At 54.6% G+C, this 23183-nt stretch overlaps 5 protein-coding genes across 5 annotated transcripts in view; 4 read left to right on the forward strand and 1 right to left on the reverse strand.

The window, feature by feature from the left end:
* Window positions 1-1199: 1199 nt before the first annotated feature.
* On the reverse strand, window positions 1200-5358 carry VOLCADRAFT_99288 (uncharacterized protein; the record flags this gene model as incomplete). The annotated part of the gene is made up of 5 exons (XM_002958067.1): window positions 1200-1883; window positions 2666-2726; window positions 3796-4088; window positions 4390-4495; window positions 5036-5358. The coding sequence occupies 5 exons, from the start codon at window positions 5356-5358 to the stop codon at window positions 1200-1202; spliced, it is 1467 nt and encodes a 488-aa protein (XP_002958113.1).
* A 2406-nt stretch (window positions 5359-7764) lies between these two features.
* On the forward strand, window positions 7765-10386 carry VOLCADRAFT_99289 (uncharacterized protein; the record flags this gene model as incomplete). Its single annotated transcript, XM_002958037.1, has 6 exons — window positions 7765-7767; window positions 8418-8433; window positions 8616-8680; window positions 8916-8971; window positions 9427-9587; window positions 10166-10386. The coding sequence occupies 6 exons, from the start codon at window positions 7765-7767 to the stop codon at window positions 10384-10386; spliced, it is 522 nt and encodes a 173-aa protein (XP_002958083.1).
* A 1469-nt stretch (window positions 10387-11855) lies between these two features.
* VOLCADRAFT_99290 (uncharacterized protein) lies at window positions 11856-13843 on the forward strand (the record flags this gene model as incomplete). Its single annotated transcript, XM_002958038.1, has 4 exons — window positions 11856-11925; window positions 12406-12580; window positions 12909-13051; window positions 13218-13843. 4 exons carry the CDS (start codon window positions 11856-11858, stop codon window positions 13841-13843), a joined length of 1014 nt encoding a protein of 337 aa, XP_002958084.1.
* A 1763-nt stretch (window positions 13844-15606) lies between these two features.
* On the forward strand, window positions 15607-18244 carry VOLCADRAFT_109434 (uncharacterized protein). The gene is made up of 6 exons (XM_002958039.1): window positions 15607-15703; window positions 15777-15861; window positions 15923-16031; window positions 16116-16194; window positions 16410-16639; window positions 17121-18244. The coding sequence occupies exons 1-6, from the start codon at window positions 15680-15682 to the stop codon at window positions 17149-17151; spliced, it is 558 nt and encodes a 185-aa protein (XP_002958085.1). The 5' UTR covers window positions 15607-15679; the 3' UTR covers window positions 17152-18244.
* A 2172-nt stretch (window positions 18245-20416) lies between these two features.
* splh3 (DEAH-box nuclear pre-mRNA splicing factor) overlaps window positions 20417-23183 on the forward strand; it is a gene marked incomplete at its 5' end in the record, with an annotated part of 9873 nt that continues 7106 nt past the window's right edge. Inside the window, 6 exons of the mRNA XM_002958040.1 lie at window positions 20417-20542; window positions 20615-20677; window positions 20902-21025; window positions 21533-21585; window positions 22015-22230; window positions 22507-22630. Of these exons, the coding sequence (XP_002958086.1) occupies window positions 20417-20542; window positions 20615-20677; window positions 20902-21025; window positions 21533-21585; window positions 22015-22230; window positions 22507-22630 (706 nt within the window). The remainder of the gene's footprint in view (window positions 20543-20614; window positions 20678-20901; window positions 21026-21532; window positions 21586-22014; window positions 22231-22506; window positions 22631-23183) is intronic.

A 23183-nucleotide genomic window follows, 5' to 3' on the forward strand; every position in this document is an offset into this window, starting at 1 on the left:
ACATACATACCTCAACTGCCTGGCATGTCAAATCAATCGACGGGACAGATCTCACTTCGCATTTCACACATACACGAACACATGCACGTGTCTGTATGTACATCTATCTACCATCTACCGCGATGCATGACACACACACACACACAAACGTATCCCCATTCCAAAACCAACCGGCAGAACTCACAGAGATAATAGATACGTACATTTTGCTGTCCTGTTTGACAATGTGCACGTGCACGTCTTTGCATACCCATGCACACAATAGCTGTGAGTACGTGGCCCGGGTGTGTTCCAGAGCCTCAATTGGTTGTCAAGAGATAGAATTGCCTTCGTGCATGTGTAGTAGCTGGCCCCGCCGAAAAGGCCCCTCGGGATGCTGGGAACGCACCCTAGCGCGTATATGTATCAAGGGTGTGAGTCGTACTGTACGACAGCTAGCTACTACAACATGCAATAAAGGATCATTCACTACACACATTGCTACATGAATAAGCCTGAACATCTTGCAGTGGACCAAATGCTGTCAATTTCTACTACTACTACTGCTGCTACTCGCGAACCATGCAAACAAGCGAAGGCAAACAAGGGAATGCCCCGACCGCCCAACCAGTGACGACACCTCAAAGTAAGGGAGATATATATACAGACGCATGCTGCTGTCGTTTGTTAGATCCGAGCTCACGGCCAACACATCTGCCGGCCACCGATGCTCCCTTAGCGCATCCTGATGCTCCTGGGCACCCAGCAACAGTACCAGCACCCTTTCCATCCTACCATACCTGCCTTGCTTATGCTCCCTCAGTGCTCCAGGTATAGAACCCTGGTTGCACCTTGGATAGGTGACGCAACTCCAGGGGGTGTAACACATACGTATACACATACACATACGTACACACATACACATACGTACATACATACATACACATGCAAGTGAGTGACATCGGAACACTGGACAGAGAGAATGAGCGGTAGGTGGTACCTACCGCTCCGAGCAACCCCTCCCCAACAGGCATGACCATCCGCACGGGTGAAGTCAATTACATGTACGAGTATGCTGTTAGTGCGGTGCTCCTAGCTGCCCTACACCGCATTGGGCTCATTGGTGTCATCATGTGCAAGTGCACACCTCCAGGAGGCGCATCCAGCCAAAATGCACACTGACGACATGTACAACCGACGCCACGCATCGAGCCGTTCATCTACAATGCCACGATGAGGACGCCGCCGCCCAGCCAGACGGCCAGCACCGCCACGACTGCTTGAAGCAGGGCCGTCAGCCGCCCCATTCGCAGTGCCGAGGAAGAGCCGTCCGCCGGGGGTGGCGGCCCACCGGCCTTGGGTGGGGGAGGACTCGCCCGGGGTGGGGTCCCACTCCCCCCAGCACCTGCGGGCGGTGTCCCCAGTAGCCCCGCAGGTGGCGCAGTGCCAGCCGCCGGTGGAGGGGATGGTGGGCTGCTCGCCTCTGGTGGCAAGTACCACGAGGGGACAACCACGCTGAATGCACCCAGCTGGGAGGTATTGTACGTGAAGAGGCTGCCGCCGGCTGCGCAGGCCGTGGCGTTGGTAGAGCTGTAGCCTGAGCACGCAAGCGAGATCTTGTATAGATCTGCTATCCAGGGGTCGGCTGCATACTCGCTGGTGAGGAAATCACCGAGCGATGGCAGTGCGTAGGGTGTGCAAACGCCCGTCGTTAGGTTCCAGCTGCAGTAGATCCCGTTGGCGTTGAGAGCCTGGCATTTGGCCTTCGTAGTCACATTATTGGTGCACGCGGCGGCCATGGAGGTGAGCTTCTGGCCCGCAGGGCAGCTGCCTGTGAGAGTCTGACCTGCCGTGCCCACTAATGCGATGGGGCCTTGATAGGCTGGTCCAGAGATGAACGCGGCCTGCAAACGTACGTACCGCAGGCATTGACCAGGTGAACAACAAGGCTTATGCTCGTGCGGGGTGGGTTTGGAGGAGGATGGGTACTGGCTACTCGGCCCACGCCGCACACGTATATGCTAAATATATGCTATGCCTTTCCATCCAGCGATGCCTCTTGTTTAAGGAGTGGCGGCGAAGATGCAGCAAATACGTGGTCCTCAGATACGTACGAGGATATGCCAGTTTAGTAGTGCGATGTCGCCATGCATCGCATGCGTGGGAAGGGGATGATGATGTTCGGGTAAACAAGGCGTCAGAGGTCTGATGAGCATGTATGTATGTATGTATGTATGTATGTATGTATGTATGTATGTATGTATGTATGTACATCCTCACACGTGCTTGAACGAACGCAGAGCAGACGGCAGGCCAAGCAGCTGGGAGCGATGGGAATGCGGGTCTGCTGGTGCTCATATTAATCGCCCCAGCAGGCCAGCACGCAGGTTTCGAAAGGAACGCACGGTGTAAAGAGAGAAAGGCTTTGCGCCGCTTACTTTAAGGAGCAGTATACGTGTGTCACGCCAAAACATCTGGAGCGCACAGATTATGTGCGTCCCGTCCGTGTCAGCTTGTGTGTTCGTATGCTTGTATGTTTGTGCGTGTGTGCGGCCACGCATATACGCATTGTGTTGCCGCCCCCACACAAACACACAGGCTGACACTCACGCACATATAGACACATACATATAATACAATATTCACATGCATACCCACCGCACCATCTCTGCTTGTATATACCTACCCTTTGCCAGTCGGTGTAGGTGTTGTACAACGACATCAGGAAGGTTTGATTGATGGTCCACCTGGAGTGAAGTACGACGAACGTACAGCGGCAGCAGGTTGGGGTTGGAGGGGGAAATGGAGCGGGGGTACAATCACGTCCATGTACGGTAGAGCAACAGCTCATGCGTGTGTTGTAACTATCGCACAGTACGTTGCACATTCCAGCACTATAGTACATGTGGTTTAAGCGCTCTGCCAGCATTTCCGGAAGGCTTTTTCGATGGCTAGCGCCTACATTTGGTACCGACAAGTTGAGACAAAGTGTGTAAGCCTAACACCATGGATTGGTTCAACCCTGGCGGACTGCATAGCAGTTGCCTATGTAGGACGACGACCGGGCCGCCTTGACGGTCTTTGGCCCTTTAAGTGTCAGGATATAGACTGCAGCAAATGGTGCTGACAGAGGACTAACTCTGTGCCGATTAACCCGCTATAGGGCCAGCAGCGATGATGCCCCTCCGCAGGGAGGTGCATGACGCCATGCGGACTTGCCAGCCCTTGCCGGGGTTCGAGAAGGCGCAGGCGCAGGCTGGTGTGGACGCATGTAATAATAGCCTGTGGTGGATCCCTACTAGGGAAGCGGAGTGCATGTAGTAGCTGTCATTCATACAGTACGGTGCATAGCCCTTACGCGCTCTGTAACACGCGCTGCCAGAGAGGCGTTTCAATTCCGGCGAGCGCATACCCTTTCCTTTAAAGTGCTTCCCCTCAACCACTTCCGCGCACACACACCTACACCTCGAGTTATTGTTGACTTTTGGGGCCGCATTCAGGGTTTCGCAGCTTTGGGAATTCCACGGAAAGGTTGGGATTCCGTTGGCGCACATCACCCCTTCTTGAGAATTATATCTGGCAAATTGCTGTGCTCGCTAGAGCGGTTACCGATGAGAGGTTAATTATCTGAGGTGATAATCTTTTGGTATATTAGTCTCTACTGCAGTGCACGGCCAGCTGGCCCGATGGCTCTACTCTTCGGGAGTCTGGAGCCCACTGTAACAACCACACCACATACACCTTCCTCCCTCGCTTCTGCCTCCCTCCCTCTTCCGCCCCCAGCCCGCCCCTCTCCCTCCTTCCTCCTCTTCCCACCTTGCAGCGCAGTACTTGAACGGCATAATGCCGCCGGAGTTGGTGTCGTAGTTGTCCGTAAGGTCTTCGTCATGGGGCCCCTTGAGCCAGCCAAGGTTTATCATTGCAGCATCAATTGCATTCATCATGACCGTAGACGCATTCAGTTGCCTGTAGTCACTCCACACTGCCAGGTACCGGTTCGTCCAGGTGCAAGCTGTGTTAGAGCTGCAGCTCGTCTCGCTGGAAGTTTCCAGACAAGTTATGGCTTGATCAAGCAACGAGCCAGGGCAGTAGACGAAGTTCCGAAGCAACTGCCGAGCGAGACAGCGTGCGAACGAGGTCCAAAGAGCAACAGAAGGAAACGCTTGAATCATATCGTCATATCGGTGTTAGCACAATAAGGCAGGTGTTAGCAGCTAAGGAGAACAACTACGATGGCGGGCGCATTGGGGTGGCGAGGGGAATATACTTAATCAGGAAGTCAAGTGACTAAGAGTGAATAGCACCCGGCCCCTTTGTAAATGCAAACTTTCAACCAACAGCTTGGTTGCTTCGCCAACTACATTCACACTACATATGCACTCGATGTCTACTCCTGGTAGTCTTGCTTACGCTGGCATGAAATATGCCCCCCGAGTTGTACGGGCAGCCGAGCGCTGTAACAGCTCCAGCAGTATCTTCGGAATAGCATTGATCTGCTATGCTACGCGCCAGCAGTCTGCGTGAAGTGGATGGGGGATGGGGGGACGGATGAGGGCATATGAAATGCGGCGAGAACGAATGATGCATAGACGGGATACGTAAAGCGGGGATCGGCAGTATTAGCCGCAGCGAGTAGCTAGCACCTAGCAAAGGGTAAATGGCCCAGGTAGCAAGTCAGTTCAAATTGTTTAAAGGCCCAACATAAAAAAATTACGTAGATGTGAGTCCCTGGCAAGTATAGCCCGAAATCGAGCTGCAGCTGCTTCCAGCTACGTCTATGTATCTTACCGCACTGGCCAGGTGTACCTGGCTCATGTGCTATTTAAAGTAGGAGATATGCCCATAAAACTACACGATTTTATCTCTGAACCATAAAAGATGAGGGAACTATCCTTCGCCTAAAGGTCGAGGCAAAGGGACCCCATGCGGTGGCGACAACTAAGCAAGCATCAAGCTGCTGCACGTTGCATACATAATGGATGTGCGGAAATCATCTTGCCAAGATCATAATGCGTAGACCGGCCCACGCAAAGGAGCCCTGGCTCATCAGACTTACTTCTGAATGTCCGTCGCTGGGCGCTGGTTTAGGCTGGCGAAATAGCGAAGGTCGACTGTGCATTCATACTTGCCTAAAATGCAGGTTCGGTTTTGCTTGGCAGTGTCAACAAGGGATCGCCGAGGGTTTGAGCCCACTGAATCCTCAGAATGGCCTGCTGCTGCCGCCGACAAAGCTGTCTCAATGTCGTTTCCTCCCGTGCCGCCCATAAATCCGCCATAATGTTGGTAAGATGAATGCATTTCTGCACCTGCTGGTAGCAGCAGAAGCAGGACCGTAATACAAAGCACAGCCATTAATTGTAAGCTTTGAGCAGATGACATTTTTTTTCTCTTCTGCCACGACATTTACGATGTGTAAAATTAATTATTGCCAATTGCAGATTGAGGTGGTTGCTGCTTGTGGGTTTGTACGGTGCACTGACTAACGTAGGTGCAGACAGAAATGCCTGGCCTTGGTGTTTGGGGAGGCCAGAAGACTTACTTTGACACTACATGTTATAACACGTAAGCTTATCAACGAGTTGTGATCGGACGAGTTTCTTTTCACAATAATGTCGTGTACTAGATCCCTTTGGATTGTGTTGAATCGTAACGCATTCAGCTCAACCCACGCTTGTCAAAGAGGGAGAAGAACAGCAAGATCTAAAATGAAACACCTTACTTCCTAGAAGGGCGACAGAAAGGCATTCACGTGGGCATGAAGGTACCAACACCGCAATGTCACCGAGGTATTCGTTCACATATGTTTCGTTTTCCATACCTGAAATGCATACAGGAAAGCAGCAAGCAACTCCGATGCTACTCCATGTGTGTGCAAGACCTGTGGTCGCCTTTCAAAGCCTGACGATGAATTCCTCACTCGCCCTTTTTCGCCGGGGTATTCCCTTGGGGTCTGGGGCTCGCTGTAATACCTACTACTACTACTATCACCTGGCAAAAGGGTTTTAAGTGTAGTGTCGCATATGCGTGCTAGCTTACGTAGCCATGGAATGTTTTAAATCTGGGCAGGGTTCTCCGTACAAATGCATGGGACGACACACGGCCTCGCTCCGCAGGCAGGAGGTGGAAAATGCAGGACATACGCAACACGGCACGGGTGTAGCGTACCCAGTTACCCACGCACGCACGCATCATCTGCATGTGTGTATGTCGTACCCCGATGAGCAATAAATATAGCTTTGTCCTGTTTGCAGGGAGAAGCAGTCCCTTGAAGAGTCCGCCCGCAGTCAGCCCGTAGACACCCCGTTAGTGAGGGGTAGTTGGTTTGAGGCTTAGGAGTGCCTCTGGGTTTAAGCGTTCAAGCGTTTCAAGCGTTCAAGCGTTCTTTTTGAGGTTTAAAAATTGCCGTCCCGCTGCCTAAGGCCGCGGGCGGGGCTCATATCATGAAGGACACGAGGGCCGCCGTACATTCTTGCGTGGATAGTTGTGCGTTGGTTTAGTTGAATTGAATTGAATTGAATTGAACTGTTACAGGGTGGGAGGCTTCTGGGCCATTCGAACACATTGTCATTACTACGATGTATCATACCATACCGCACCATCCACCATTACCACCACTGTACTACGCCATATGAACTGCAAGTCCAAGGCGGTTGATCCTGCCTTCTAGGATCCCTCCTCAACCGTCCACCCGGACATCCGCAGAGACAGAGGGTTCAACTATCGCCACCAATCCAGCGTGCGAATCACGATTTATCAACTGTGACCTCAACTCCACACCCCAGCAACTAGCCATTCCCGATGGGATAACCTCAGGAATCGAACATAGGACCTTGAACTGTATAAGACAGTACTATCGACCAGACCAGACCAGGTTTAGTGTTTACTTGCTCCCAACATGTGTATGGGTATCTGTGTGTGTTACATCTTGGAGTCCATTACTCTTCGCAGGTGTAACGCATGGGCTCGTATGAACCCTGATGGGACCCAAGGGCTCCGGTTGCTTTCTCAAACGGCAACCCTATCCGGTGCTTGTTTTCAGCCATCTTAATGCTAATTTGGTTGCTTCCCATCCGTGGGGAAATCGTGTGGTACTTCGGGCAGCCTCTCGTGGTTCCATGACGACGTGAACTGGTGTACATATTACGGCACACATATCGTCTATAACTACGCGCTACAGGGCTACCCTACCATCCAGAGAGATTTTTTCAGCAGCCAGCTTTTACAGAGGACAATAGAAGGACATAGGCATTTATATGCAAGGTCCCACCAAGTCCTATGCCTCGGTAATTGCCCATGACAGAGCTCTCATCCCTTGTTTGAACACGGGGTGTTAATAACCTGGTGGCGATGAACTGCTCGGGGAAGTCACCCGTTGCCCTGATGTGCTCCAAAAGGGTGTGCGTGTAGGATGATAGGCACTAGCTGGTTTATTTCTGTCCTATCCTCTGCAGCATCGGTGCTCAACACGAACCAACACCCCAACGGTAGAGAGCGATGCCGTACGACAGGCACACGTCATCCGGCATGCCTCTCCACCAATAACTCGTGAGCAAAAGCCAAATGGTGCTCCGTACTCAAAAGTTCCCAGTTTCGTCTTGCGCTTGCTTGATGATCTCCATCCTCTCAGGCACGTTCCGGGAAGGCAATGTGGACAGGCAGGGCCCTCTCAGTCGCTTGGAGGGCTCCCGACCCACAGCGTTGAGCAGTAGGCCGCCCGTGGTAAGGGGGTTGGTTAGTTAGTAGTTCGTTTCTGAAGCGCCAAAAACGCTGCCGTGTGTGGCCCCTATGGTGAGTGTTTTGGAAGGGCGCTGGACTGGCAGACCGTTAATCCCGTTTCGGCTTTTGGAAAGCATCATAGTCGTTGGTTTCGTAATACTATTTAGATCACCTTCCTTCATCAGTCCCAGTACGTCATTCTGGACTTTGGGATAGATTTGCGAAAAAAATAAAAATCTTGCAACCGAAAATCTTGCAACAATACCGAAGTCCCCATCCGTATCAGGATATATCCAAACAAAATTAGTAGAACGGCAATGCATGAGCACTTGTAGTGCCACAGTTAGCTGTGCCACAACCTGAAGTCGGGAGTTTGCATCTTGTACGGCTGCTGTAAGCAAACTTGGGCAGTCATAAAATCCGAGAAATCTAACTCAAGTACTTTGGCTCTGTCGAAACTGTTCCTTTCAGGAAAGCCAGCCCCAGCAAATTTATGCGCTTATTACAAGCATCAAGGTAGCAAAATGCACGCTTCAGTCCCAAAGTTGTGTGAAAGGCGTGTTTCCTACAACAAAGCGCACGGGCTATGTCGGCCTTCAAGATCCACTTGCCGGGCAAAGTGCGCCCTCGGCATCCCGGCCCTGGCGGAAGCCCTTGACCGCCGAGCGGTCCTTCTTGGGGCATTGGCCATCTATGGTGGAGCCTTTGTCGCCCCTTCTCAGGCGGGAGTGCTAGATGGTAAGATATTTTCGGGTGGCAGGAACCGGTAGTGTCCCGTACATCCCCGTCGAGTCAACGGAGCATGGGCTTAAAGCGCCCTCGCATGACTCCTCTGCCCTATCAGCGCGCTGCCATCGCAAACATGTTGCAGCTTGCAAACGAGCGTGACAGATTTTCACAGTGAAGATTTTTACCCGCAGGCACCGTGGCGTGGTGGAAGGGCCGGCAGCGGGCCAACAGCGCTAAACTGATCGCCCCCATCAAGGTGCGTGACGCATCTTCCATACTGCTCACGACAGGATTAGACTGGTAATATCAGACAGATAACACCATTTTAAACGATTTGTTCCATCAGGGTTTATTTAGCGACGCGGTCCCTTCGTCCTCCCTGCGACTAGAAGAAAGTGCTATGCTCCCGTCAAACCCATCACGTTGGTCGAATTGCTGTTTGTTTGCGCTTTGACCAACGTAATGGTTGCTTTACTCTAATCCTTACACAGGTAGCACAGCAGCGGCTTGAGGCTGCATCCGCAATGCTGGCCGACGGCAGCGGCAGGTGCGGGCTTGCAGTCGTCCCGTCCCGGTGCTGCTCCCGGCCGGGACCACTTTTGGGCCCATCAATCCGGGGGCCCATCATGCCATACATGGAATATGTATTAAGACGTTGGTTCCAGGTTCCATGCAACACCTCTGTCCTTGTGAGTCCCAGGCAGTACACGGAGCTCCTGTGCTGTACAGCAGTACACTGAGGCGGTAGACAACCCCGTCCCAGCCGCGACGGGTGTGCAATCCCCCAAGGCGCGTGTAGCCTCATCCCGCTCACCCTCCCAACACCCAAACAGCGTCCAGCATCTCCCCTCCGCAATCGCATCCTCTGTTTCCATCATCGTTGCTCCATGTTGCGCCCTCCCCGACAAGCCCTTTCCCCTCCCGGACATCTCCCTTGTGATCTCCCCTGCCCCCCGTGTGTGTGTACTGCGCCCCTGCTCCCTACTACTCGGCTCTTGCCAGCATGTTGGAGGTGCTGCAGCTGGTGCGCGCCTCCTCCCTGAACTGCTACGTGTTTGAGGCGCTGCCCACGGACACCCTGGAGACCGTAGCTAGTTTGATGGCCCAGAGCTCCAAGATCAGCGACCCCTGCACCTTCCGAATCATCGTCAAGAACGTCGTAGGTGAGAGCGCCGGGTGGCGAACTGGTGACGGATGGCGGCGGCCGGGCGGGTCATGCGTGAGGTAGACGGAAGGGGGGGAGGAGGTGTGGAGGGGGGGAGGAGGGCGTGACGGGGGACCTGCGTGTCGATGATGAACTTCCCAATAGAGAAACTGCCCGGCGGTGCTGTCCTTGTTGTTGTAGGTCGCCATAGGCGGTCCCTGTTGCCCTAGGCAGGGGACACATAGCGGGCCAGATGGGGTGGGGTGGGGGGCCCAGCGTCATGCAGGGACGGGGCATTGGGGGGCAGGCGGTAAGGGTATCAAGGAGGCCGAACAGGGAGCGTGAGGGGGCCGGTGTGAGGGGGGGAAGACAGCAGCAACAGCAGTGATGGGCGGTGCCCAGTGGGACGCAGGTGTGTCAGAGTGCGGTCCGGGCTTGCAAGCGAAGTGCAGGGAAGAGGCACCCGGGGGCGGTCCTCCGCGATCCCTCAGCTAGTGCTTCCGCGCCTGTCATCCAGTGCTTAAGTCTCGTCCTATCCCGCGCCTCGTTCTATCCCCATGCCGGGCCCCCTGGGGGCTGTAATCTTGACTTGGACAGATTTCGCTTCTGAGGATGATAAGGAGCGCGGCGCGCAGCTGCTCAACAGCCTGATTTTGTCGTACCAAAAGTTGGATTCGGAGCTGGAAGCGGCAGCGCTGGAAAGTGGCGGCGCTGCAGACCCGGCAGTGACAGGGAAGGCAGCGCAGCAGCTGGCGGCGACCCTCCAACTTGCTTATGGCATGGAGGGTTTTGTGAAGGAGGTGCTCCAGGTCGCGTGAAAGAGACGAGGCGCGCGGCAGGAGGGAGGACGGAATGGCTGTACGGGCGACGCGGTAACGACGCGGTAACGACGCCGTTCATGTATGTGAGGAGAAAACCAGGAATTAGTAGGTAGAGTAGTGACGTGATTTTAAGCGAAATCAGTCGGCGAATGTTTTATTTATGTATGACCTTGCTTATCGATATAAATAAGTTCACGAAGTCCGATTATGATAGGCGTTTTGTGCTTGCCTGTCTGGCTGTTTGTACGGCGCGGCAGCCTCCCAATCCGGTGAGCCCTCATCACAAACCCGTTTTGAAGTCGATGGGAACCGTAGTCGTTAGCTGTTGTCGGGCTTAGTTGAAGGGGCTAAGTAGCTCGCATTCTTATGGTGCCTGGAAAGCATGTTCCCCCTGGATTGGTGATGTGAACTAACCTGTGGCTGAGGATCTGGCGCGCAGCAGCTGAGTTTTGGGTGTTCCGGTTTTCCGACGTTGATTGTGAAGAGATAGGAGTAGAGGAAGGTGGGGAAGCTATATGGGTTTCGACGTTACGAGTTTGCGTAAGGCTTGCAGCAGTTTCATGCACGCGGGGGATTTTTTTCCGTTTGGCCTGTATGAAGTCGATTCGTTTATAAAGGCCTTGCACACAAAGCGTTGCACACAAGGCACAACTGATTGATGTAAGCGTTAGATTGTTGCAACCGAATGTAACTGTCGTGTTTAACCGATAAAATGAACCTCACACCTCGGCGACATGCGCAATGCGCAAGTTCTACGGCAAGTAGTTGCACCGGTAGCGTGTAATCTGGCTTAAAGGCTGCCATTAGTCTTTGTCTCACCTCTACGATGCAACATGAGGGGTCAGCGCAGCTTGCCAAACTGTGAAGAACGCGGCGTTCTGACGAAAGCAGGTTGCAAACCGAGCAATTTTGAAGTTATTAATGTTCATAGAGGGAGATGCGCATTCACCGTCTTTAGGACTTCTGGCATCGGTGTGGTGCATAGCTTGAAGCGTGTCGACGCCTCCACAGTTTCGACCATGTAAGGAATCAAGCAAGTTGCATTACGATAATCAGCTCCAGGTTGAAAGACTCAGGTAGCATCCATCGTGCAGGGCAAATGTGGGCCCAGTGGTTCAATCACAGGTTGCAGAGAGCAGTTTCGGTCCTGACAGCGTGTGGTACTTTGCATATGGAAGCAACATGAATCCAAAAACTCTTACAGGCCGTCGAAAGGTAAACGTTCTGCCCCTGCGCGTCTGCATGACCCTTGCACGACCATCTTGGTTCAACCTCCCGCTGCCCTCATATGCTGGCATGTGATGCATCGTGGATTAAAATGCACAAGCTAACATTCGGGGGGTTTGCATTCTTGCCCTTGGCACCTTTCCCTACCTGCCGTGGCTCGTGGCAAAACGCCAACTTCCACATCCTTTCCCCCCATCTGGTGCTTTCCCCCTCTGGTACTGCCGACTTACATTTATCGAATGCCCCTGCTTAGGTTGTTCCCCTGGAGTCAAGGCCTGCCGTCTTGCGTGGCTGGAAGCTCAGCTTCCGGTGCGTGAACCCGTGAACCCGCGAGCTGGAGAGGTTGTTGGTAGTCTTTGGGCCCATTCCCTGCGTAACCATCTTAACTTGGCGCTACCGACTTGTCTGTTGATGGGTAAAAGCCGTGGGCCGCCGTCCCGCCAGTGGCCAGGCAGGATGATGATATCTCCGTTTCCCAATTGCTAACTATCGGATTTTCAGATTCCAATACACCAGACTTGTGGTACTGCTGCACGGCTCATTTCGCTGCATGCCGCTCAGCCATTTCAGAAACCCGAAACGTTTCGTTCCTTAGCCGCCATCTACTGTGCAATCCCATACGCTGATCATGCTACGAACGGTTTTGCCGTACCCTTCCCATGAACTCTATCCCTCTTCACCCGCACTCTAGGATGTTGGGTTTGCCGTACATTGAACCCGGCTTTGCCACGATCGAGCATGTCAACAACACGCTATCGCGCTTGCCGTCACCATCAACTGCGGTATCAGCCTCATCAGCTACGGCTACAACGGCTTTCAGTAATGACAGCAATTTCAACAACAAGAGCAGCAACAGAATCTCTGAGCGCTGGAGTTCTGAGCTACACGGTGTGCTCCACCGGGTCTCAACGGCTGACTGGGTCCAGATCATGGCCACGGAGGGTGTGGGTGCGGGCAAGTCCGGGTGAGCACGGAGCAGGCCAGGATGAGACTGAGACTGGGCTCGCTGGATGCGGTGGCCATCCCCGATTGGGTCATCTGCAGTGAGAGACGAGAGACAAGTTCCTGTCCTGACGCGTGTCCCGGGACATGGGAGATGTTAGGGGGGGGAGACAGTGGCTTGGGACGGGGGGAAACCCGCTTCGTTCCCCTTTAGGGGATTCATCCCTAATCGCGTGGCAGTGCATCTTCCAGTGTTTAGCTCTGGCTGTGCTGGCCAACTTTCACTGTCAACACGAACCGCCGCCGTGCCGACGTGACGTGACGTGCGCCGGCGTGTACCGCATCGGCAGGTATCGCGTGGTGGAGGTGGAGGTAACGCTGTACGACGGTCGCCGCATCCGGGCCCTGACACTGGAGGGCCAGCCGCCGTCTCTTCACCCCCCCACGCGTTCCGTCTCACCCTCCCGCCGCTACCTGGGCCTACTGGGGGACGGTGAGCGGGCGGGTGCAGGTCTAGCTAGGTGGACCTGCGGAACTGATCTGGGTTGGGTTAGGATGGGATGGGATGGGATTATCGGTGTCAAGGCTGCATTGAAATCTCCGTAGGACTCTTGGCTCTTTTTGTTGCGCCGCATATCATGCCTCGTATCTTTCCGCAGGCGCCCGTCACCATGGGCTCAACCCCGAGTACATCACATACCTGGATTCTCTCCAGTCGTACGAGGCCAACGGATGGAACAACGCCACGGGTCGGGCCGTCGTACTCGCTGCGGCGGTGCCGCTAGCGCTTCCGCTGCTGCCGGCCGTCGTCCTCTTGCGCTTGACCGCCAGGAAGAGCAAGGCCAGGGAAGAGAGACAGGCAGTCGGGAGTAACGGCGTCGGCGTCAAGGCGGGCGCCACCGCTGCGGATTGCAGCACAGTTGCGGAGTGTGTGGAAGCAGCTGCGAAAGGGGCGGCGGTGGCGACCAAAGAAGATCCAATCGACATGCTCGGCAGCGGCGCCGCCAAGACGACGGCCGTACAGATGCCACTGCAGTCGTCGTCGCCGCCGTCAGTGTCCGTAACAGCTACCATGGCGACGACGCAGGGTTCGGTGCCCGCCACCGTCGACAGCGGCGGCATCCCGCCGCAGCTCCTGCGGCCGCCGATGGCGCTGCCGGAGCTATTGAGCGGATATTTGCGCGCTGTGCAGTACACCACGTGGGTTGTACATGACGTACTGGCAGCGACACTGCTGGGCAGCGACAGCAGGGCTGCCGACGCCAAGCAGCAGCGCCAAGGCTGAGGCGGCTGGTGCCCATGGAGTCGGATGATGTCATGGAACTACATGTCGAGTGATATATATATTGCCAGGGAGCTGTTGTTATATGATGAAATGATATGACACAACTAAGGACAGCCGTACTCCCGCAGTACAGTTGGTTATTCATTTGAGACTAGCTCAAGGGCGCCGAGGGTGTTATGGCTGTGGTGCTTGGAACAAACACGGGCATGTATTATCATTTCTGCTAAACGATTGGCATGGTCGCGACGTACCTGAGGCCAAGTAGAAGCAGCGGTTACATCTGCTGGTGCTCGCCATGGCATGAGGGCTATGTTTAGTGATAGGTAGTTCATCGGCTTGCCAGCACGAACAAGAGGCACCTTACTCGAGAAGCCATCTGGGCTGTTTTCCCTTCAAATCAGCCACAGCTGTCATATACAGACCCGAAGATCGCTCATGTGAGCCATATGCGGCTGCGTCGGTGGTGCGCGGCTTTAGTGCATGTCACCTTTTCGGTCTCATTTTTTCAGGCTCTCGCCTTTAGGCGGGCCGGCGTTGCCTGCTTTGTGTGTTGGGGAGTTACATCTCCCGGCTACATGTGTCATGAGACTAGGAGGGCGTATGTCACTTGGGGTTCATCGGCCCCCTCGGGGCAGATAAGGCCGTGTCAGGGGAAGCTGTGCGTGGCTATGCTGGAGATGCTAGCGGTGCGCTGCAGAGCCGGAGTGCTTGCTTGCAGTTGGGGGGCAGCCTGCGTACTCGGCTCGCCGCGCACCCTTGTCGGTGTTGGATTTGTGATGGATTCATCCTAGAAAGGAGCGCGAAGGTTACCTGAAAGCGGGCAGGTGTTGTCAAAGGGAATGTCAAAGGCAGTGTGGTTGGCTGCGATGAAAATGGCTCTCCACTGGCAGCTTCTTTATATGTGTGGCGTCAGTTGGGGGATGTAGCTCCTTTCCTTAGGATACTGAATGCGGAAATCAAATGGTTTTGCTTCTACTGTCCGGGGCGGTCTCGTTATTAGGGTGCCTTGTGGCGTTGGGTTTCCGCAGGCAGAGGGCTTTGCCTCAGCACACGGGAAGGAGACGTACCGGACCGGTTCCTGCGGATTGGAGTAGGTGATAGGAACAGCCTGGTCTCTGTTTGGTGGGTGCTGGGAAACCTGGGATTGACAAAGGAAATCAGGTTCCGCAATGCGTGCGTACATTGGTTATTCTGGCCCGTAAGACGTGTCACCCGCTCCTTTCTACCGAGCAAGAGGATGTGAATTGGGGTTGGAGGGAGGTCGCATAGCTTGGTGTACGTACGTGGCATGACACGTACCATAAATTCAACACAGCGTTCGCCTTTTTCTAAGGTATGGGGGATCACAGGATGGTGCGTCCTTGTGCGTCTTCGGTCCAAGATGTGGCCCTTCGTGTCAAGGGCACTTAACGACGCCTCTGCGCTGCTGGTAATTAGCCAAAGCACTCCGGGGTGATTCAAATGTGGTGTAATAATCATCCTGTATTGGCTTAAATCATGAAGGGGACTTGACGTAACGCAGTGTCCCGCCGGGTCGCACCTTTTTTTTTAACCAGAAAATAAACGCCGGTGCAATGCCATCAGCAATATGTACATGTACTTTAACAATGCGTATCACTTTATTTCAACAATGCCAGGCCTTTTTCTGGAACCGCGGCCTCATGACATTGTAAGTTAGGGTTCCGGATACGAAGTTAACTCCATTCTTCGGAGACTAATTTACTTTCGCCTTTTAGACATATGTTAGATTGTTTCTATAGGAGCGATTTAGGTCTGCGTCCTGCTGTTAACAGTCTATAGGGCGAACGAGGGCAAAGCAAAAGGGACTCGGACAAGATGTTAAAGCTCTTCTCTGTCAAGGTTAGTAGGTGGTTTGTGTGTCTTGATGTTCCTTAAACGTCGTGCTGAGGCTGCGCTGCGGATACCATCCCAGGACAAGCAAAAGCAGCAGCAAGAAGCAAATGCTGGAGCAGGGAAGCCGGGGAAGCTTTCAGCAGGAGAGCTTCGGATCCAAAAAGGTGAGACAAGCGCTGGCTAGCGGAAGATTAGAGCAGCGCGTCTAATGGTTGGCCCCCGCAGACATGGCCGAGTTGAATCTCCCGCCCAACATCACCATTAGTTTTCCAGATGGAAAGGACAAACTTATGCATTTCTTTATTGCTATCCGCCCGGACGAGGGGATATACAGGTGGGTAAGAATGTCGGGCCTGGATCTCGATTGCCCTCAGGCAGTGGCCTGAATGAGCTCGTTAATGTGAGTTTTCGTCCTCAGGGGAGGCAAATTCAACTTCGAGTTCAATATCCCAACGGGGTACCCCCACGATGCGCCAAAGGTGCTGTGCACGACGAAGGTAGGCCATATTGGTGCACGTCCCGGTCCTCACTCGGCCTTTTCACCCACATGGGGCTCGTCGATGTGGGTGTGCCATCTGGCACTAGTGGGGCTACAAGACGGGCCCGTACCAGTCCGTGGTGGGCCTCGTGTCACGGCACGGGGTAATATGTTCTGGCAGTAAGTACACAACGGCTCCAGGTGAAGCACCAACGTTGGCAACACATGCTGCAGGTTTACCACCCCAACATTGACCTCGAAGGCAAGATTTGCCTTAACATTCTGCGCGAGGACTGGAAGCCCGTGCTGTCCATTAGCAGCGTTATCTACGGGCTGCAGTTCCTTTTCTTGGATCCCAACCCGGATGACCCTCTCAACAAGGAAGCGGCTCAGATGTTCGTTGATAACCCACGCCAGTTTGAGCAGTACGTTCAGCGGGCAATCCACTACGGCACCTACATCAAGTAAGCGATTGCAGGGCGGGGTCCCGCTTCCCGAAAGGGGACCCGTTTACTGAAAGAAGGGAACATGCGTTTGGCGCAGAGGCGCAGCACGAGGGGCGCGGAATTCGGGGACCCAGCCCAAATCCCTACCCGGGATTGGATTCAGGAAAGGGCCAAAGCGGAATATGGTTTCGATTTTCCGTTATCGCAGGCCCTGCAACGAGTTCGCTTTAGGTTGCTGCCTGACACGACAAGAGTTAGCTTCTGTCTATCATTTATTGCATCATCGCTCTTTTTCCAGCTGGATTATAATGAGCGCGTCGTCGTCAACATGCACCACTGTCAAAGCGAGGCATATGTGCCCATGGACCAGCAGGATTGAAGCCATGCCATGCCACGATCTCTATCTGACGAATATATGCGGCAGTTGTGCAATCCACCTGTCCTTCGCCTGCCTGACACAACGTTGCCTTCGCCAATGGTCTCCCTCCTCCCTGTACAGCAATGTGCACTTCCCGTCCTGCACGGCGTAGTCCTGCCTAGCCAACGCATGTGGGTCAGGCCAGGCTGATATGCCGGCCGGCCGAGGATGGGGAATGAGTACTCGCTTCTGGAGGGGACGCTTCGCTGCCGCGTTGAGAACTGGCGTAACTCGCACCTAGTTTGCTGTCAAAGCCCTTGCGGGGCAGGCATCTCCGCGAGTGTCGTTTTCGCCCCCGCCAAACGGAGACAAAGCATCTACCAGCGCCAACGCAATTTTGCCTCGTTTAAAATATTGGACATACACGGCGCCCAGAAGTCGGGAATACGGATTTATCTCTGCAGTTGGGGATTAGTGGTGCACGGGACGCTGGCATGCTGCTGCGGGGAAGTACGCGGACCTGCCATGGGTTTGCCACACCCAACGGTGCGCTTTTTCTGCGGCAGCGGAATCGCCTGGTCAGGGGAGATATTTAGCTTTTGGCTTGGAGGCAGTGCATGCAGTATCTGCAGCCGTGCCACACGGCGATTCGGGTGCCGTGCCCCTCAGGCTGGCCCTGACTTGAGGGTGCCTGACGGGACGGCGACGATGTGGATGAGGAGGACGGCGGTGTAGTGGCAGTTCGATGGCTGGCTTTTGTCTGCAGCCCCTGGCACACGTGTGATGACTGCACAGACATCAGGCCAGCACCACCCACGTGGGTTACACAGGATATGTATGGCCTGTGTGGATTCTAGACCATGGACGACGGTGAATGTGCAGGATGTACCACAGTCCTGTTTTTTCCGTTTGTAGGTATTCAGGCGGGCACATGTGGGTGCGCGCTTGTGTCGGGTTAGGGGATTCAGGCGGATAAAGCGGAGTTGGGAGTGGGCGTGTGTTTGCGTCGGGTTGTGAGGATACAGGGGTATAAACGGGGTAGGAGGGTAGGCTCAGGTGACTGCAGGATGTGCCGCGAACCATAAATGGGCTTTAGGATAGTCTGTTGGTGCACAACGAAGATAATCGGGTAGAGTGCCCCCCGGTTGAGACAGCCCTGTGGATGGTGTGTACCTATTACCTATCGACAAGACAGTAGTAATTTAGGCCGCTAGACATGTTTTGTGGGTACGTGCAGCAGAGCTGTGGGTAAATGTCTACATCAGAACCGTGTCCCGCCTCGTTAGCTGCCCCTGGGTGGGGGGCATGCTTGCCGCCGCTTACGCACTCCACACTTGCCCCAGCTGGAACCCCTCTCCCAGTCCCCTGCACTCTGGTTCAAGCTGGCGATCGACTTGCTCACGGACGGATGACCCCTTTTCCCAAATGCGTGGACGCCTTGGGGGATGCCTTTGGGTGGGGGTTGGCGGTGCACTGGGCCGGAAAGTACCTTCTGTGAAGTACTCGCTGTGGCTTCTGACGCCATGATGCCAGGTAGACCACGTGTAAGAGCAGGTGTCAGCTGTGGTTTCGTCAACTAGTTGATGGATTAAATTGCGCTGCGACTGTCGCCATGCTTTCCCTCCGGGAAGATTTCGAGCAGCAAGGACACAGCTGGGCTGGCGTAGGGTGTATGGCCACTCCTGGAGGATGCGTATGTGCTGCCCTGGTGCTGCCTGGTGTAGTAGCTGGTAGTAGCATAGTACGGCACACATGGCGCCTACAAATACGCGCTAAGGGGCTCCAACGGTTTCTTGAGAGGCATTTTCAGTGGCCATACATGCTTGCAAATCCCGACGTCGTCAATACGATGCAGACGAACTACATAGTCGATATCGGGTCGGACGATCAGGCAGACCATGATGTCATTTACATCATGAATATCGTGACAAAGTTGTGGCTGAGATTGATTGGCAGGGCCCTGTGCCTGGAAAATCTGAAGACGGCTAGGCGCCTGTGAGGGCGGCACATGACGTGACGTGGACTGGTCACCCACTGCCCGAGGGTAGGCGAAGGTAGGCACAGGCGGGTGGTGTACGTGGCCGTAAGGGCCCGAGACGGATCCCTTCAAAGAGGGAGATATGCCGTAGCTGGTACACAGTGCGGCACACACCATGTCTACAAATATGCGCTAAAGCGCTCCACCAGCATCTTGATAAGCCTTTTTAGCGGCCAGCCACTACACCTTGCCTGGTGAGCCATATGTGTGCATGCATTACCTTTGTTGGTGTGCCATGCCCACAGTACTGAGTGCGAGCAAGGGTACGTGTGTACCCCACTGTTGTCCGTTAAATGCAGCGATGTGTTTCGTACTGCTGCGTCTGCGGCGCGGGCTCGTGGCAGCTAGCTCGGCCTCGTGGCTCGGGCCCGTGCTTCAGGAGCCAGCCGGCCGCTACCATCACATCCTCCATTGCCTTTTCCGCGTGAAAACTCGACAGACAGCCCCTGCATGAGCTGGGCAGTCTAGGAGAACATGCGGGTTGTCTTCAATTGCCAAAGGATAGCAGTACGAAAACGCTTTGGCAACCGATGCTTGTCTACAGGAGCAGTAATGTCGACATGTGGCAGCCATCTTAGCTTGGCCCAGTTGCCCTCTTGAACGGCAACCCCACCTGTATATGTACCCCCTGCATGGGTCTGGACAAGGCTTGGAATGTAATTTGTCAGCCGGGACCACTAAGTTTTTCAACCTGCGTAAAGCGGCAGCTAATAGCAAATGGACGATGATGCAAGGAGGAAGGGTGGACATGTTACGCACTTCTGCAGTTTACAGTGCCCGCACAAAGTGCGGGTGGGTCCGTCAAAGCCTTAGGGGGGCCCTATGGACCGTTTATGAGAGGTAATGTTACAGGCGGTGTCGGGGGCGATTGTCGACCTCCTACCGGCCCCGTTTGAGCGTGAAGCGCCGGAGCGCTGCGTGCCTCCTGCCTCCCAGACCTTGGAGGGAAAGCTAGCTAATGCCAGGGGGGGAACTTCGGCCATGATGGCCATGCGCATGCGGCGCCCCTTGAAACACAAGTTCTCCCATACTGTGTGTCCGGGATACAGTGTACGAGACTCAAGACATCGCGAAGCATCAGTACGACATTCCGGTTGAATGCCGGTCGCCTCTGTTCGCTCGGAACGTCTTTTCTATCTGCTTTAACACGTGCGCAATACGTGTACGGATATGTACAACGTTGCAACGACTCTCGTGCTTGAAATCCTTATCGTGCATGCGCTAGTTAAGAAGGTGCCGAACATCGGTCCTGACGCCCAGCAGCGAGTACGTCCAATTGCCTCGTTGTCGCAGGAGAACGCCCCAAAAGAGGAAAGTCGAGAAGAAAAATGTCTGCTGGAAGCAAAATAACATAACATCAGAGTAAACACGCTCGTTGACCTCCAGCTTCTAGCAAAAAATGTCAAATACTGGCTCCTTGCCCATTAGGATATTTTCAAAAGACATATTAGCAGCTGTTAAAAATAACGATGTTATTGTAGTTATCGGCGAAACAGGTTCTGGCAAGACCACGCAGCTGTCGCAGGTATCGTCGGGCAAGGACAGCCGTCGCGTCGTTTCATTTTTCTGGCGACCAATGAAGCTGCTTTGATTACAGATCCTATATGAAGCCGGCTATGCATCCGACGGTATGATCGCCGTCACGCAGCCACGCCGCGTGGTGAGTAGCGCAATGTAGGCCCACGTTAGGCAAGATGCGCCGGCACGCGGCCTTCAATCAGTTATTGACAGGCGCTCACACACACAAGCGAGATCAACCAAAGTCTCTGAAAGTACAAAACAATACACACAATACACGAGTGCAGGGTGCAGCGGGGGCTCCAGACGTAGAAACCATTGATATGCTCTTCTTTTGCCCTGCACCCTGCGTTCCTTACCCCACAGGGCGCAGTCACCGTAGCGAAGCGCGTGGCTGAGGAGCGTGGAGTTCAGCTGGGTCGGGAGGTGGGCTATGCGGTGCGGTTCGAGGACTGCTCGTCGTCTGCCACACGCATTAAGTACCTGACCGGTAAGCCGCAAGGCTAAACCCAGAGAGCCAGCCATAGCACCCCGACAAGTGTGCGATGATGATGATGATGATGATGATGATGATGATGATGATGATGAGGAGGAGGAGGATGGCGTCGGTTGAGCCGCATGTCAAAAGTGAAGACTCACTCGCCCGAGGAATAATGCGGACGGCGGCCCTGGGATGGTGTCTGTATGTCTGTATGTGCATGTGTGTGCCGCGTGCCGCCAGGCTTCTATTGCTTCTCGGGCCGCGTATGGTGGTGTGGTGTGGTGCCGGGTCACTTGCACAAGTGGTAGACGTGTAGAACAGCTCCCGGCGGGGTAAGACCCACCCGGATAGAGGAGGGGGAAGAAAGGGGGGAGGAAACGTCCCTTGGGAGGGTCGTGTGCCCTTTGCGCCCCACATAACATCGGGATCCCCCCCCCGACCCGACCCGACCCAGCCCTACCCCCCAACTCCCCACACGCTCTGCCCCGCGTCTGCCGGTTCTGCCCCTCCCCGCAGACGGCACCTTGCTGAGGGAGTGCCTGGAGGACCCCCAGCTAAAGCGCTATTCGGTGAGGCTCCGGAACCACTTGTTTTCCTTGCTTCCAAGGAAAGAATGTCTAAGGGCCCGATGTGGCTTTCTTAATAGCCGTTAATAGCCTCTTAGGGCTCTATTAATAAGTTGCTTGATAGATCGGTCCTGGGCAGTTCCTGACAGGCTTTGCGCCGCTATCGCAACCATCAGTTGGTGCCACGGAGGCCCCCTGCCTCCGCTGCTCAGCTCCCTGCTGCGGCCTGCTGGTGTGCTGGGTAATTGCATTTTGCATGTGACCAACCCCCCGTTTCCCCCTTTCCCCCTCGGCGCCCTTCAGGCCCCCCCATCCCAAAACGACCATGGCAGGAACTCCCCCTACACACATACATGCACGCACGCACACACACACACATGCGCACACGCGTGTGCGCGTTTTGGTAAACGGCCCCCACCCACCACCCTGCAGATCATCGTGTTGGATGAGGCTCACGAACGCTCCCTCAACACCGACATCCTTTTCGGACTGCTCAAGCGCCTGGTGCGCAGCCGCAACACACAACGGGCCAAGGAAGGGGAAACGGAGGCAGGCAGCAGCAGCAGCAGGGCGAGGCGGCTAAAGCTGGTCATTACTTCCGCCACGTTGGATGGGGAGAAGTTCTCTGCCTATTTTGGCAACTGCCCGGTAAGCGGGTAAGTGGAGCGAGAGGCTGGAAAGGGTGGTGGTGGGAGGGGAGGAATACTGGAAGAGCAATTGTCCGGTGGTAAGATATTCGTTTTCTTCCCAAAGTAGGCATGTTCTTTCCCTGACGCGCCTTCCTAACACTCGTACAGTCGTACTTGCGCTGCCCGCTGACTCACACCTGGTTGCTCTGTCCCGCTGTGCCTGACCTCCGACTTTTGACTTCCCCGTCTGTCTGTCTGCTCTCTGTCTGTCTGTCTGCTCTGTCTGTCTGTACAGGTATTCAACGTGCCTGGTCGATGCTTCCCGGTGGACATCATCCACACGTTGGAGGATCACCTGAGCGACTACGTGTCAGCCGCCATCGACACGGTGATGCAAATACACACCAGTCAGCCGGACGGTGGGTCGGGGGGAGGGCCCGGGGCGGGGAAGGGGGGAAAGGGGGTAAGCCCGGCAGTTTGAACACACGGTCCCTCACCCCACCCCATCTCGTTCCCCCGTGCGGCCGTCTATGCTCGGGACGTTTGCAGCTGTTTCCTGCAGGATACACTTTCCAATACCTTTCCTTCTCTGCCGCCTTTAGTTCTTCACTTCACCATCACCACGGTTTCCTTTGCTTTCCTGCTTTCTTTAAGAGTTTCCTTTTATCATCTCGACGGCTACGTAGTGTTTTCTCCGCATTTTCGCCTTCTTTTGGCTTCGGACTTGGCAGCTAGTAAGTAACTCGTCTCGCAACCTAGCTGACCACCTCGCCGCCAAGACTACTACTAAAGTCATCACTGGTCAGGAAATATTTCTTAACAGGAAATATTCCTGAAATGCAGCATTTTTCTTATCCTGGACTATCCGTCTACCTTTGGTATCTGCTTCTTTCCTCAGTGGTTCGTCTCCCCCTCCCCCTCCCTCTCCTTCCCTCACTCGGGGCCCGCAAACCCCCCCCCCCCCCCCCAAAA

Source organism: Volvox carteri (genome assembly GCF_000143455.1).
Source record: "Volvox carteri f. nagariensis unplaced genomic scaffold VOLCAscaffold_85, whole genome shotgun sequence".
NCBI classification, from domain to species: Eukaryota; Viridiplantae; Chlorophyta; class Chlorophyceae; order Chlamydomonadales; family Volvocaceae; genus Volvox; species Volvox carteri.

What these genes read in the sequence shown, in the direction of transcription:
- VOLCADRAFT_109434 (XM_002958039.1), top strand. Translation starts at nt 15,680, where the DNA reads ATGTTAAAGCTCTTCTCTGTCAAG. An exon ending in CCGGACGAGGGGATATACAG is followed by an intron (nt 16,032 to 16,115) that starts GTGGGTAAGAAT and finishes TTTCGTCCTCAG; the next exon opens with GGGAGGCAAATTCAACTTCG. An exon ending in AGGTGCTGTGCACGACGAAG is followed by an intron (nt 16,195 to 16,409) that starts GTAGGCCATATT and finishes CACATGCTGCAG; the next exon opens with GTTTACCACCCCAACATTGA.